Genomic DNA, 15,742 nt, shown 5'->3' on the forward strand with positions numbered 1-15,742 from the left:
CATGGAATAGGAAGGTTGCAGTACATGGTGAGGAAAATGCTGCCCACTGTGTCCCACTAATCAGCACACACATGCACATGCGCACACACACGCACACACACCCACACACATGCATCCCTCTCCTCTCTCTTGGCCAGGTGGATGCTGGCTCCATCAGCCTGGGCTGAAGCTAGATCCAGGGAGAGGAGGCTACCACTAGGAAGGCTACAGGTGAAAAACTAAAGGAATCAGGGACGTGAGTGGGGCAAATTCTCAGCTTTCAATGACAAGAACGTTGCCTCCAAACCAGCAATTCTGGCTGCCCATGAAACTCGAGGATGGAGAAAAGGGACACTGGTGAAGTGTCTGCTTTTTGTCCCACTAATGCCTCTTGAGAAGTGATATCCCTCTAAAGCCAAAGTTCCTGAGATGAGGTTTAACATGGCCACTTTGGAAGAAAAAAAAAAAAAACAACCCTCGGCTCCAGGAATGTAACAACAGAAGATAATTAAGGTCTAATAAGGTCAGTGTTCCACCTTAACACCTTTTCAGTTCCAGTTAAAACCTCTACTAATTTGCCAAGAAAAACCAGCCTCACTTGGGTCTTATTATTTGAATCACGTCCTGTCTCTTAATTTAAACGAGAGACTCACATAAGGATTTTTTTTTTTATTTTAAATTACAATGCCGACTTTCTTCCAGTTGATTACGGTATATGACTCTCTGTTGGAAGGCCATTATTTTTTGCTATGATTTACAAAGCATTTAAAGCGAAATCAATGTAATAAATATCGAAGTATTGTAATAGATAATTCCACATATTTAACCGGAGACACAGCACAGCCCTGGTTCAGGCAGTCAGGAGATGAGCAGGGTGAGGACGGGGTGGGGGAGACACCTGGTATCCACTCTTTTCTTTTCTCCCCTTTTCTTTTCTCTGTATTCATTTAGCCAGGATTCACCCAGCCCTCCCTAAGATTCTGCACACTGGACTTGGGACTGTGGGGAGTCATGGGTGCTCAAGATAAATCATCCAGGGGCCGTGGACTGTTTGAAGAAATTCCTCTGCAACAACTGGCTCATGAATACTGGAGGCCACCATGGGCAGGAGGCCACACTAGCACCCTCTAAGGAGTTGTGAAGAGAGAAGATTTCTCATCACAGTGGAGGAGAGGTCTGGGTGGGGGGCAGGTCAGCAAAGGCTTTTGCTAGTATCTCCTCCTTTATTCTCCCTGCTCCTCCCCTCCCCTTAACTCCTCCTTTCCCTCCTTTTCCACTCCTCTGCCCTCCTCTCATTCCTGTCTCTTCCGTCCCTGGACTGAGCTATCTCTAGGCCTCTGGCGGCAACCAGCACATACTGGCCTCTGACTGGACAAGCTCAGCTTGGGACAATCAGCCCAGCATTTGCAGCCATGAAAGCCCCCGAGGAGGGGAGAAGTGTGAAGGTGGATAGGGTGCCCAGCCTTCATCTGCCCTCTCAAGTGTGTGACCTTGTGTTCACCCCTAGTGACAGAGCCCATAGCAGTGTTTGCAGGGCCAGTCACTTTGAGTCTGCCTGCCCCGGGGCAGGGAGTAAATTTCAAGCTGCCTTCCTCCCTGTGCACCCCCATCTCAGAAAGGACCCAGAAGCAGGTTCCTTTCCAGCTAGCCCCTGACCTGCCACTCCGTGAGGAGCACCCCCAGCCCCGCCACTTCTTCCTGGCCTCAGCTATCGTGTGGGGGTCACACATCTGCTCCCAGTGCGCTCTGTTCCCGGGTTCCTGGCTGGATTCAGAAACTCATGCCCACCAGTGAGGGGGCCACACATAGGCCACCAGCCTGTGGGTAGGTCCAGATAACACATCTCCGCTGCAGGTCATGTGCTCTGTCTGCAGAGCTATTCGAGTGCCATGGAGATCTTAATAAGGGCTTTGTGGACTCAATGCTGCAGCTCATGATGGGGCGTGGATAGCACACTTTTAGCAGATCCCAGAGAAGGAAGATGTATGGTCCCTTGCCGTACCACCCCAAGCCTGAACTCAAAGCCCCAAGTCCCTAGCTCTGAACAGATTTCACCATAAATCCCAGGAGGGGACGCGCAGAGGGAAAGGGAGCAGAGAAAAGAGATTTACAGCGAACTTGCTTCCTGACACCTCTTTGGCCCATCCCATAAAATAACAATATCATCAGATAAATCATACAGAGGCTCAGGGGACCTTCCCCTTGTCTTTGTGGGGTCTTTGAGGGGAGATGAGGAGACATGATCAGGTCCACCCAGCTGCGTTCTCCCTGGCAATATCAGTTCCAGCTGCCATGAGAACGCCTCAGATTCAATCCCTGGGCTATGTATGGGGTGGTGGGGTAGGAATGAGGTAGGCAAGAAGAGTGTCGGCTATGGACACCCAAGAGACAGCATGGCATAAGAGATTCAGCATAAGCTTTGAGCAAATCCCGGCTCAAATTCCTAGCTGTGTGACCTCAGACAAATTACTCAACCTCTCTGGGCCTTGGTTTATTTCTCTGTAAATGCAGGGCATGGAATATCTACATGACAGGATACGTATGAGGAGTTATTGAGAATAATACAAAGCTGGTGTATCGTAGGTACTTAAAATTCGGGAACTATCGTAGCCACAAATGTTTTCTCTCATCTAGGATATAAAATGCTGTGGCTGTGTTCCCAGCAGAGGGAATCAAACGCTGAGCCCTCTGCAGAGACACCACACTCCCTTGTCCTCCCTGGCTATTGTCTCAGCCTTGGTCTTAGAAAGGCAGAGCGCCCCATTAACTCACAATGTGACTGTAAACAAGTTTCTTCCCCTCTCCAGGCCTGTTTCGCATCTATAAAATGAGCAGGTGGAAAGTACTTGGTCTTTAAGGCCCAGTCCATCGTAAGATAAAATCTCAAATCAGGAGAAATTTCTAACTGTAACCAAAGGGAGCAGGCAGGACCCAGACGCTGCAGGTGGTGAAGCCAGCTGAGACTGGCATGGTCATGCAGCCTGGGGTGGACGCTGTTGACATCCAAGGAAGGGACCGTAGGGCTCCATCCAGCCAGTCCCACAACTCTGACCACCCCAAGTGAGAGATTCCTCTGCCTGCAGCCTGCATGGCCGTGGACACAGTCTGTGGCATTGCACCGAGGGACCTTCGTCCAGAGGGAGGGCTGTGTTTCCAGAGCTGGGAGCTGGGTGGGTGAGGCTCCATCCAGGCTCATGCGTCGTACCTGGAGCAACCTCGTACTTCCCATCCTACCTGTGCGGTCTCCTCCTCCCGCCAGTCCTCCCCAACCCTGTTTTTTCCCCTCCCTTCAGCATCTTCAGCTATTAAGGATGATAGCCTGGGCTTGGGCTCCAGCCTTCCAGCCTCTGCTCTCTCTCTCTCTTCGTCCTTCCTTCTTTCCTTTCTCCTCTTGCTTTTCCATCTTCTCCTTGTACTTCATTTCCTCCTCTCTTTCCTTCCTTCTCGGGTTCCTCCCTTTCCCTCCTTCTCTGTTTGATTTTTTCTTCCTCTTCTCCACTCTTCATTTATTTCTTTTCATCCTCCTCCAGGTCCTTTTTTCTGCTTTGTCGCCTCCTTCATTTTCTTCTCTCTCTGGCTGACTCAGGGGAATGGAGGTGGGCCTATCTGGAGGGAGTGAGTGTGTTGGGAGGTGAGGGTGGAGGGCTGGAGGGGGCAGTGATCTGGCCTGAACCCCTCCGGTATCGCTCCAGCCCCAGCCACGGGGCGATCAGGAGTTCACCCGCAGGGCAGCTGTCAGCGGCTCAGTGGATGGATGGGTGAAAGTGGAGGGGGTGGGGAGGTGAAGTTGCTGGAGAGGGGGCCCTTTTTAAGTAAAAATGAAAGGAGCTTGGTGGATGAAGTGACTGTTTCATAATAAGCCCCGCCCAAGGCACCTCTGCCAGGGGACCCAGCCCTGTTGCCCACCTCCCTCCAATCCTGTGCCCTGTCTCCATCCCCAAAGTTTCTTTCAGCACAGAGCCTGTTTGTTTCTCTGATCTTCTGGGCAGGCCAGAGAGCAGGCAATCCCCCACACTCAACTCCCAGAACCACCTCCCCTCCCAGCCTTCCCCGTCTCCCACTGTGGGGCGGCTGGGATTGGAACCCTGGGCAACCTGCTCACAGAGTGATGTCTGGGCAGATTAGCACCCCAAAGCTGGCAGGCCTATTAGGAGGCCTTTGTGGGGGAGGGGGCCAGGGGAGGTGAAAGGGATTTTCCATTCTCTGAGCAACTGGATTACACAGTCAGGGGATCAGGGAAGAACTGCTACTTAAGCTGCCTCTGCCCTGGCTCTCTGCCTCTCACGGGCTCAGCGGGGATCTTACCAAGCCCTGCCTTGCCTGCTTTTGAAGAATCTTTATGTAACTTGGGTCAGGTTTAGGGGCAAAACCAAGTCTCCTCTCCTCCTGCCCAGCCCTGAGCTATCACACCAAACAGGAGCCCAAGAGGGCTCCTCTTGCCACCGCCTCCGCCAAGCCTCACCTTCCACAGAGCCCCCAGGTCTGGAGGTGGATCTGGAAGGTGTGATTCAGAATGGTGAAGTGACTTGCTCTGAGTCACACCATGAGTGAAAGGCAACCAGGATAGCTACCTGACTGTGGACTGGATGCATGGGAGCACGTTCTCTGAAGAGTGAGCCAGGTCTATGCCAGGGACTGGAAGGGGCCCAAGACTCTGCTGTTCCCCCTACAAGAAGTAAGTTTGCAGTCTGGGCACGGTGGCTCACGCCTGTAATCCGAGCACTTTGAGAGTCTAAGGCAGGAGGATTGATTGAGCCCAGGAGTTCAAGACCAGCCTGGGTGACACAGGGAGACATCTCTATGCCAGGCATGGTGGCATGTTCCTGTGGTCCCAGCTACTTGGGAGGCTGAGGTGGGAGGATAGGTTGGACCCATGAGTTGGAGCCATGATAACGCCACTGCACTCTAGCCTGGGTGACAGAGCAACACCTTGTCTCAAAAAAAAAAAAAAAAAAAAAAGAAGGAAGTTTGTTCCTGAGTTTTTTGTCAGCCCAACGTATGCTTTAGAGGGAGGGGAACCCTACTCCCATTTGTTCTCTCAGGCTGCAGAAGACCAGACCACAGTAGATGGTGAAGAAGAGAAGAGATGTGGAGAAGATTAGGTTGAAAGAGTCCCAAGTCTTAAAGCCTACTCCCAGCCTTATCACTAACTTGCTGTGTGACCTTGAACAAACCACCTCTCCTCTACGAGCTTCAGTTTTCTTATCTGCAAAATGGAGACGAAAACATCTCTTTCAAGCATTGTCTCGAAGGGTGAATAAGACAAGGTACTAGAAGAGCACCAGGCACACCCCCTGGCACATACAGCTGCTCCATCAATAGCAGTGGAAGAAAAGTCTTTTCCCCAGGAGCTGCTGGAAGCAGAATCTTCCACCCAGGAGCTGCGCCCGCTCCCTAGGATAGGAGGCTCTGCTACACAGCCAAGCAACTGGTTCTTCCCACCAGGAGGGCAAATCCATCAGATGCAGCAAGATTGGCCTCCCCGGCCTGGCATAAGGTTACTGGGGGGTCATGACCCCATATCTTAGGTCCACTTTCTAGAAAAAGTCCACACACAAGAGGCCCAACGACCCCCACCCTAGCCCTGTGTGGCCCCTGAAGGCCTTTTGCTGACAAAGTGGTCATCTCTGACCTTCCTGATGGCCTGTGCTCCTTCCAGCCAGAAAACGTCTGTGATCCTGTGACCCCTAGAAGCCCTGCCTTGCTAATGGTTTTATGATCTTCCCCACAGAATTCTCTTTGCCTTCTATACCTCTCAGTCCCTTTCAGTAGGTCCTAGTCAAAATAAACAACATTTATGACCAGAGCAAGATTCAAGGTCTGCATTGCAAACAAATGCAGAGCTCTTTGAAGGTGCCTGGGGAATCCATCACTTCCTGGGGTGTGACGTTCCCCAGGCCCAAGGGGAGGTGGGCCCTGGGAAGGGACTCAAGCCTAGGAAGCTGGGCCCTGGATCAGAGTTTAGAATCTGAGGATCCCCTGCTGCCTCTCCCTCCTCAGCACCAAACTCATCCTCTATGCAAGAGGAGAGGGGAGGGGAGAAGAGGGACTGGGCATGGCATGAGAGGTCCGCTGTGCCCAGCAACCTCTCCTACACTATGTTCAAGGCCACCTTGGTGGCCAGGACTTGACTCCGTATGTCATCAGGGGAGAAGACAAAATGAAAGGGAGGGGGGAAAATACAGAGATAAACAAAGACACAGGCAGCAAAGAGGAGTGAATGAGAGGGTTAGAGACCAAACCCATGGGTCTCAGCCTCGATCCCTACTCTGTCACTCGCCTGGACAGAAGAGCCGCCACTGTGGCCACGTTGGGACAACTTTCCTAAAGAAAACTCATCCAAAACTCTGCAGGCCAGTGGAGCTAAAGGGAGAGAGGGAAAGAGAGAAGCAGGCTCCCGTCTGAGTTTCTCTCGGAGGCCTGAGTGAGTGATTACATGGAGGGAAAAGTGGAGGCCCTCCACGCAGAATGAAAACCCTCTCCTCCATCCCACCGCAGATGAGAGGCAGAAGCCCTCCCCCATACTCTCCTAAACATCCTCCAACAGAGAAGGGGCCTGCAGGCGGCAGCTCAGGCTGTCTTGTCTCAGTTTTGCCTTCTGCACGCTACTGTGGATGAGAGGCAGTCTTCTCTGGCAGGTGTGGTCACGGAGCAGGTTTGTTTTCAAGGGGGACTGGCCCTGCCTGGGAAACTGTTAGTGGAGAATATTAATGTGGGATTCCCAAAGGCCCAGGTCTGAGAGCAGCTTTCTAGGACACGCAGCTCAATGCGTTCTTCAGCACCATGCCAGCCTCCAGAACTGGGGCATGGGCCTGGGGGCTGGTGTTCTCTCACTCACAGCTGGGCTTGGGGTGTGGGGGGAGAAAACTTTCCTCCTGGAGCCTGTGCCTTATCATTTACCCTGCTAAAAATATTATGCCATCCAACAGCTTGGGTGAGAAGCTAGCCAGGAAATATGTGTGGGTAGCAAAGGTATCTATCACATTTATCAGATCCCCACGTATAGTATTTGTATATGTGGCATATAATTAATGCTTGATGAGTGAGTCAGAGAGAGATAAATTGGAAAGAAAACAAAGACACAGAAAGAGAGCTGGAAATGCAAGTATGAGTGTTTCCAGGATAAATATACTTTGTTTGAAATTATTCTTTGCCTAAACTGAAAGAAGAATAATTTTTAATAACTTTTAATGACCTTATACAAGTAAATGTAGATGTTTCAGCGGGTGCCCTGGTACCCAGTACAGTGCTTTTTGTATGGAAAGTCCTCCATGTCATAGAGCTTTTGGTCTAGAAGAGCCTTGGAGACCATCTCAGCCACTGGGTCTCAACCTTGGTTAAACATAGAATCACCTGGGGAGCTTTAAAAAAAAAAAAAAAAAGATGCAAGGGACTCACCTCCCAGAGATGCTGATCTAACTGGTCTGGGGTGGAGCCCAGACATCCGTATTTTTTTAAAGCTCCCCAGATGATTCCTCCGTGCATCCAAGTTTGAGAACTGCACATCCAGGCCCATTCTTTTTTTTTTTGGCGGAGGGGGACAGAGTGAAGTGGCGCGATCTTGGCTCACTGCAACCTCCGCCCTCCGAGTTCAAGCAATTCTCCTGCCTCAGCCTCCCAAGTAGCTGGGATTACAGGTGCCTGCCACCACGCCTGGTTAATTTTTGTATTTTAAGTAGAAACGGGGTTTCGCCATGTTGGCCAGGCTGGTTTCAAACTCCTGACCTCAGGTGATCCACCCCCCTTGGCCTCCCAAAGTACTTGGATTACAGGCATGAGCCACCACGTCCAGCCTGAGGCCCGTTCTTTACAGATGTGGAAACTGAGGCCTAGAGAGCAGGTTGTCTAGATCCACACAGCTAACTGGCAGTAGAATCAGGATCAGAGAAGCTGATCAGGCATCCTGACTCCTATATACCTCTCTGACATGTTTGTCAAATGAGCAAATAAAAGGTCGATCCTCTTTTGGAGGCATCTGTCTGCAGAGACTAGCTACCCAACCCCCTGTCCCACTCCTGCGTTTTCATATTATTTTCATCAGAGGCTAGACAGGCTGGCATCTTGACCCTGATCCTCCAGGCTTCCCATCCTGAAGGCCTCAGGGTTCATAGGGCAAACACACAGTTCCCAGGTCAAAAAAACTGTCCACCAGGTCTGGAGCCTCCAAGAGTAACAGGGCAGCTGCTGCTCCATGGCCATATGGAGCGTGTCAGTGAATTTTAGTGTACTCCCCAGAGCAGGGGTGGAGGAGTGTGCATGTGTGTGTGCAAATGTGCACATGCACACAAATGCACATTTCAGGAGGAGACTGGGCAGAACAGTCTCCTGCATGTGGGCACACACCCTTCCGGGCACATCAGCACTTGGCAGTGAGAGTACCAACATGTGTACACATACATATCCACATGTGGGATGATATGCATGTTGCTGTTATCATCCATCTATGCAGCAGCGTAGGTAAGTGTGTGAGAAAATGTGTAAATATAACAAAGACTTTGAAGAGCTGCCTGTGTGTGCTGCTACATGTATCTAGAATCGTGTATCAGTACAGAAATCTGAATCTACATTTCTAAAATCTACATTTACACTTACCTGTGAAGGCATGTATACGAAAATATGTACATGGCTGGCTGGCCATGTGGCTAAGTGTGACTGGCAGTCTGTGTTTGCAGGATGCAGGTTTATTGAGAGAGAAAGGTTTCTGCTGTTTCTATCACACTTCCCCTGAGTAATCACTGAGAAATATATATGTTGGAAAACTGTATCTTTCATGCTTAAATATATCTCAGCATATATAAATGAAACATGATATTGTGCCAACTGAGATGCTACACATTAACGTTGTTTATCATTGATAGAATTAAATAACCCATGCAAGGCCCTGGTAGCATTTCTTACAATTTTATTTAACACTGTTTTGGCCAAGCAGCACTTGGCAAACACACGTACACACTGTGGCTTACTGTAACAAATGCATGATTTGTAGGACATAATACACAACACACAAAAAGTATAACAAAAGAGTGTCATCTAAAAATTCCAAGTGACCCCCATCTTTCTTTGGGGCTCATCTTATTCCCCTTCCTTCCCCAAACCTGACGAAAACCCATCCCTTCACACTTCCCTAGGAGGTCTCTGCATTTGTGCTAAAGACAGATAAAGTGGAGGGTGAGGATTTGAGGTGGGGGAAGAGATAACACTCCAAGACCTGGTCTCTGGAATGTGTCTAGTCCTCCCCAGTCTGTCAGAGGCAGGCCCAAGCCCCAGCATGTGTTAAAACTGAGAGACCAAAGAAAGCATTTTTTTATAGGTTCTGCAGACCCTCAACATTCACTGACATAGTTACTCATTCAGGAGGAAAAGGCGCTTCGTACTTATCGGATTGGCAAATCCTTCATTAAAAGATTCATGTAAATAGTTCCTTCCTCTCATGTATTTTTTTCTTTCTTTTCTTTTTTTTTTTTTTTTTGAGATGGGGTCTCACTCTGTCACCCAAGCTGGAAGGTAGTGAGTGGCATGGTTCTCAGCTCACTGCAACCTTTGCCTCCCGGACTCAAGCAACCTCCCACCTCAGCCTCTCGCCCACTTTTCTTTCTTATGGGAAAACTATCCTTCCTGGAGCCTAAATGAGAACAACCTTGCACACAGTTACAGGCTTGCCAGGTCACCTTTCAAAATGCGTGCTGGTCAATGGACTAGAATGTTAGCTAAATTATGAATGGCCTGAGGGAAAAGAAACAGTAAGAGCTGGGAAGCTGAGGTCTTCATCTACACGACCAAACTTGAACATGAGCAAGATGGTAGGACCACCAATAACCATCCAGCCACTGGGCAGTGAAAAGAAATCACATTTAGTCCCCTGAATAGATGGTACTTGTAGATATTTTCAAACTTACCAAGGACTTCTTCATCTCCCAAGAGTCAGGCCAAGATCCCACAGGGAACCTCAAAGATCTGTTCCCTAGGATCTGTATTTTTGTTTTTGTTTTTAAAATTTTTTTTAAGTTTTTATTTTTGGAGATGAGGTCTCACTATGTTGGCCAGGCTGGTCTCGAACTCCTAGCCTCAAGCAATCCTCCCATCTTGATCTCCCAAAGTGCTGGGATTACAGGCCTGAGCCAAGGTGCCCGGCCCCTAGGATCTGTTTTTAACCATCCCTGGGCTTCATTTTGGCACGGCAGTACCAAGATTGAGACAAGAAACTCTTCTCTATGCTTGCTTTCCTGTGTTCTAAGTTTCTCTCACTACTTTTTCTCCTCTGGAGACCCCTTAGGACTGTAAAATAAAGGAGGCCAAGTCCAATTTAAACAGCAATTGGACTTAATTCCACCCCTGTACCCCAAATCCTCTGCACTAGCAATGAAGCAGTCATCAGAACTGTCTTTTTAGACAGCCCCCGGTCCCTCTCCAGGGACCAGCAGGGTTATCAGCCAACCTGTTTGGGGGACAGCTGAATGTCAGCACCAGAAAGTATTGTATCATCTTCGCACCGCTGGAGTCAGGAAGTGGGCTCTCCAGAGCCTGGTGCCAGGGCCTGTCTCCTGAGTGAATACAGAAGGAAAAAAAGTTTCCTAACATTTGGATTCAAAGTGAGAACGGTGAATAGCACCCATCATCACTGTGCGTGCAACCCCAACAAACACACACACGTGCACGTGCGCACACACACACACCCTGTCCATGCAGACAAAATCATGAATCATCTCCATGGCTGAACGTTTTAGCGTTCAGTAATATTCTCAGAGGCCCAAGGTTTTCAGCCAAATCCCAGGTCTGTGCACAAGGACACTGCATAAATCCCTCCCCTTATGAAAGGCCAGTCTGAGCAGATGGGACCACTCTTAAGTAAACTGTAGAGCCCTCCCTTCATCCATCTCCGAAGGAGCAGCGGCGGGCTGGCCCTCTCAGCCCTGAGAGCAGAGAGCGGCAGAAGCTGTTAATTCTTGAGGCTAATGTTCACATCTCCAACTTATCTCTCCGAGGGGAAGTGTCCATTTGACCACACGATCCTGCCTCCCCTACCCTCCCCCAAGGGGAATCAAATCTTGAAGTGAGACCAGAGGAGCTGCTGCGGAACGTGAGCATGGGAGAGCTGGTTGGGGTAGGAGGCGGTGAGGGGCCGAAAGGCTCCTCAAACCCAGTTTCTTTCCATGCTAAGGCTGGGGAAATAACCTCATGGCAACTACACTTTCCGATAACCAGCCTCATTAATATTTATTAAACAAAAGATTTTTTTAAAGAAGAAAGGGCCAGATAATTAAACACTCAGCGGAGGTAGATGGCATCAGTTGGGTTTCCTCCACCCTGTTCTCGGTGTGGCCCCCACCCGCAGCCTAAGCCAAATGTGTACATTGTACCATCAACCTCCCCAGCCCCTGCTCATCTCCCCAGGTGCGTCAGGAAGACACAAGGCAGGTGGAAGGAGAAAGAGACAGACTCGGGCACCCCAGGTGCTCACCAGGAAATGCACAGACTGTGAAATTATACCAGGGCTGGACAACTTACCACCACACTGGAACCCTTGGGGTACTGAAATAATTAACTTGCTAATCAGCTACACCTTGCTCTTTCTTTCTTCCTGGAAAAAAACAATTGCAAATCGCCTTCCCATCAGGTTCCCATGTCAGTCACTTGGAGACCAACAATGCTTTTGAAGAAATACACTCTGCCGCCATGTAGACCGAAATGGGTCATACCAAGTCAGGCCTCCTCCTCCCCAACGCTTCCCACTAGGCCTCAGGGGGCACACAGAGACACAATGTTTCTGGAGATGCAGGGTTTTTTTTTTTTTTTTTCCCATCCATGGCACAGAGCTTTTCCGTCTCCGCTAAGCTTTCTTGCTTTCAGCCCCCTTTAGCCTGCTTGCTGGCACTAAACAGCCAAGATCCATGTGGAGAAAAGAGGATTGATTAGAATCGTAATAATGATCCCTGGCATTCATCCGGTGTTAGTGTTCACAAAGTGTTTTCACACATTATCTCATTCGGTCAGAGGACGTCGGAGCTGGAAGGGACCTCAGTAATCATTTAGCCGAATCCCCTCGTGTTACAGATGGGAAACTGAGGCCCGGAAAGGCTAAATGTCTTCCCCAATGGCCAGGGACAGTATAGCCAAGTCTCCACGCTCCTTGTCTAGGAATCCTGTGCTGCTTCCGACCCTCTGAAAAGAAAGAGCGTGGTCACGTTTTTGCTCCACAGTAGATATTAAACAAGTAGATATTAATCCAAAAATTAGGAGAGTAGGACATGATAATGAATAAAAGCAACTCCTGTAAGAAATGGCTTGGGTCAGAGGGCGGCTGGAAGTGGGGAAGACAATTAGTCTAAGTCCTGAATGGAACATGTTAATTAACAAAGTTCCCCCTCTTTTTGTCCCCCTTCATCTCTCCACTTCTCTCCAGGTTTAAAAATACGAACATTATGCAGTTTGGAATCTAAGGCTTAATTCAGCTGCAGGTCCCGGGAGGAGAGGGAGTCTTTTCTTGGCTTCAGATCTGGCACCTACGCTCCCAAGGGTTGGCAGCATGACGGGCTTGTGTGTGCCTCTGTGTCCACTCAAGACATTGGATTTAGCAGTGAAAACCAGGCATCTTGATCCTTTCACAGATCAGATGATTTGCAAATTAATGGCTCTTTTCCCCCAAGGCTCTGAGGAGGTTAAAAAAGATTTCTGGTGAAGGGGGGTGGAAAAATATAAAACGGGGAAAGGAAAGGAAACTGACATTGGATTTTGTGTCAGGAAAATACTTCCCTGTGAATGGCGCTTGTGTGCATGGACATGGGTCTCTGCATTTCCATGGGGCTGTCGTGCCCCCGTTGCCTGAGCCTGTTGGAAGGTAAGCGGTTCCTTTGTGTGTTCGTTTATTACTAAGCCCAACTCTTTTCTCTCTAAAACTCCTTCTTCTCCCTGTTGAGCTGACCACGCTTCTGGATTTATGAAGAGAGATGTTTTAGCAGAAATCCCCCAGAGTGTCCCATCAGCCCTAAATCCCAGGCCCGCTCACCCCCCCAAGACCCCATGACACACAGCATGCCAACACGGCTTCCTCTTGCCTATGCATTAGCCATCCATTGTGGCAACCTGACATCTCTCACACATAAAACCGTAAGAGAGAAATAAAATATCTGTCTCTTGGCGAAAATAAAGCTTTGCCTCCCTCCTGATGTATAGGATATAAAATAAAGCCTCGGCTCCAATAGTGGGTTTTCCTTATGCTGGAGTTGCCTTTGCACACACGGAGACAATGAAGACGGATGGTTTGGGACGAGGCCCAGCCTCCTGGGGCCGCCTTCACCCTCTTTTATTATAGTCTCTTCCCCCTCCCCGCCTTTTTCTTTCTTCTTCACTTTCTTTCCTTTCTGGGTTGGATTTGCCTTTTATATGCCCTTCTCTTTCTTTCCCCTGGAACTTTATTTCTCCTGCTCACTTTCTTTCTAAAGCTTGACAGAGATGGTGGGAAAGGAGCCAAGTTTCTCACCTTCCCAAACATGCCTGCCACCTCTCCTCGCCTCCTCATCTGCGATCCCCAGCTCTCTCTGGACCACCAGCCCCTCTGACTCATTTTGCTGCTACTGCTTTGAGATTCGCTTTGGTCAAATGTACAAATGTTCCCAAGGGACAATTAAAAATGTGTTTAGTGGTTGGGGGGGGTGGATTTTTTTCTAAGGAGCTGCCCTTCCTCCCTCCTTTTTCTCTCTGGGCTGGGTGGTTTATAGATCTCAGCATTTCTTTATTTAGCCTCTGAGGAGGCCAATAGAGCAAAGCTGCCACCTCACAGGGGTGAGAGTTGACATTCACCTCCCAAACCCAAGCCTCAAAGCTGCATTACCAGACAGACCATGGGCGTTGGACCCCTTCCAGCCAACTCAGCTACCAAGGGGACCATCAAGTCCCCGACCAGTCCCCTGCCTCTTCTCCCCAGTCTGAGAACTGAGGGTGCTGTGAGGGAACATAGGGGGCTTCCCCATGCTCACACAAAGCGACCAGAACTGTCACCCTCACAGTCACAGAGACATGACCACCTTCCTGCCTCTCACACATTTGGCGCTCCTTCCCACAGTGCATAGAGGCCACCTTTCCCTCCTTTGTCCCTAGAGGCCTCTCTCTCTTGCCTGGTGGCAACTGCGCCCCTCTGCGCCTCTGTGTCTCTCAACCCAAGTCTGAGGAGGGTTGTCTCTGGAAGTCTCTCCCCATCCTTGCCCTGACCTCCCACCGCTCTCCTTCCATCAACCCCAGGCTGCTTCTCAGCCCATTCAAAACCTCACCTGCCCTAGGGGACTGCAGGACACCGCCCAGGTCCTTGGAAGAGTTAGTACTGCCTGAAAGAAGGGGGTGCAGGGTCTGGGCCCCTGGGGGAACAACATGAGAGGGGGAACTGGTATTGCAGGGAGGTGAGAAATGTCCCAGGGACAGGGGTGGCTTTCAGTCTCTGAAACTGATCTCCCCAGGTGGAGGGCGGTAGAAGGGCTTCAGTGTGTGTGACCACATCACCCTAATCTCAGGAGATCTTTATTAATGCTGCCCAAAACCTGGAAGGGGAAGGAAAGCAGCAACATCTATGGAACTCTGCCCAAAAGTGGAGGTGGGGGCAGGGCTTAGAGCTGCCAAGTCCAGAAAAAACTCAATCCCAGTCCCAAAGGTCGTTAGCTTTGGGGTTCTCTCTGTCTCCCCCCACTTGATATCTCTCCAGATATCGGCAGTGACCACCGCCATTAGGTAAGGGGAAAGAATCAGTTAGTGAGAGGATTAATTACTGTGAGACACGAGCCCCGTTTGTCTTCCTTACTGGGTGTGACTGTGTTCAGACAGAGGAACACGGGCACGCACCCAAATACACATTGTTGTCACGCCGTCTTAGACGTTTTATTTATTTGTTGGATTCCTGCCCAGAGCCGCTTTTCCACGGGCGCAGTGTCTAGCACCAAACACGCTTCCTCCTTCTCTCCGCACGCACTCGCCTGTCCCAAAGCCGCACACCCCCAGACCCGCGGGACGTCCCCTCCGTGCCTGCAGGGCCCTCGGCTCCGCGCCCGTCCCCGCGGCCTTCTTCGTGGCTGGGTCTCTCTCTGGGTCTCTTTTCTGTTTCTTTTCCTCCACCTCTTCCCGCATTTCTGCGACAGATCTTTCCTTCCTTTATCCCCGCCTGCTTTTCCGCACTCCGTCTCATCTTTTCTCTGGTTTTCTGCCTTTATTTTCTTTTCCTGTCCCTCTCTCCTCACTTCTGCCTCTATCTCTCTTTTCTGTTCTTCAGTTCAGCGTCTCCCTCCCAAGATTATCCACGTCCTGTCTTTGCTCCGCGGCGCGGAGCTGACTCGCAACTGGGATCTCCACGCTTGACCTCGCTGTTCCACCCGCTCCCTGCCCCCCCCCCCACGCCCCTGCCCCATGCCCAGGGTCCCTCCAGCGCTCGTGGGAAGCCCGAGTTGTTTACCCAGGCCAGGCACACACCGTGACGCCTCGGCCTGCCAGATGCTGCCCTTTCCTGGCCCTGCCGTCCCTGCTCCCTCTTAACCAGCCCAAGCCCCCCTTGCTTATAAAACATGGCCAGGCGCAAAGTGCACACTGGAGCGAGGTGCTAAGCTCCCCACCCAACTTCTAACCTTAAATAGTGCGCTGACCTAGGGATCTCGGACAAGCCTCCTAACTTGGGCTTCCTGGCCGGGAAAGTGGAGACAGTACCTTTCTCTTCCACCCCCCATCACCCTCTTGCTATACGGTTCAGGGGAGACCCTGATACAAGCTGTAAAGTACTGCACACGAGTAG

General features: G+C 50.3%; 1 protein-coding gene across 6 annotated transcripts in view; it reads right to left on the reverse strand.

Annotated features, from left to right (window-relative positions):
* Positions 1-15,742, reverse strand: part of LOC129469882 (uncharacterized) — a 58,465-nt gene that overhangs the window by 38,785 nt on the left and 3,938 nt on the right. Inside the window, exons 1-2 of one of the 6 annotated variants that reach the window (XR_010118028.1) lie at positions 11,485-15,336; positions 124-10,520 (exon numbers count right to left, since the gene is read on the reverse strand). The exons of 3 other annotated variants lie outside the window; for them this stretch is intronic. Coding sequence is in view for 1 of the 3 variants with exons in the window: in XM_055257067.2 (XP_055113042.2) it covers positions 10,415-10,520 (106 nt within the window). In the remaining 2 variants the exon portion in view is untranslated. Of the gene's footprint in view, positions 1-123; positions 15,337-15,742 lie in introns of those variants that run through there. 2 more of the 6 variants (XM_055257067.2, XR_010118027.1) reach the window with 2 other exon arrangements.

Source organism: Symphalangus syndactylus, chromosome 20 (assembly GCF_028878055.3).
Source record: "Symphalangus syndactylus isolate Jambi chromosome 20, NHGRI_mSymSyn1-v2.1_pri, whole genome shotgun sequence".
In the NCBI taxonomy this organism is placed as follows: domain Eukaryota; kingdom Metazoa; phylum Chordata; class Mammalia; order Primates; family Hylobatidae; genus Symphalangus; species Symphalangus syndactylus.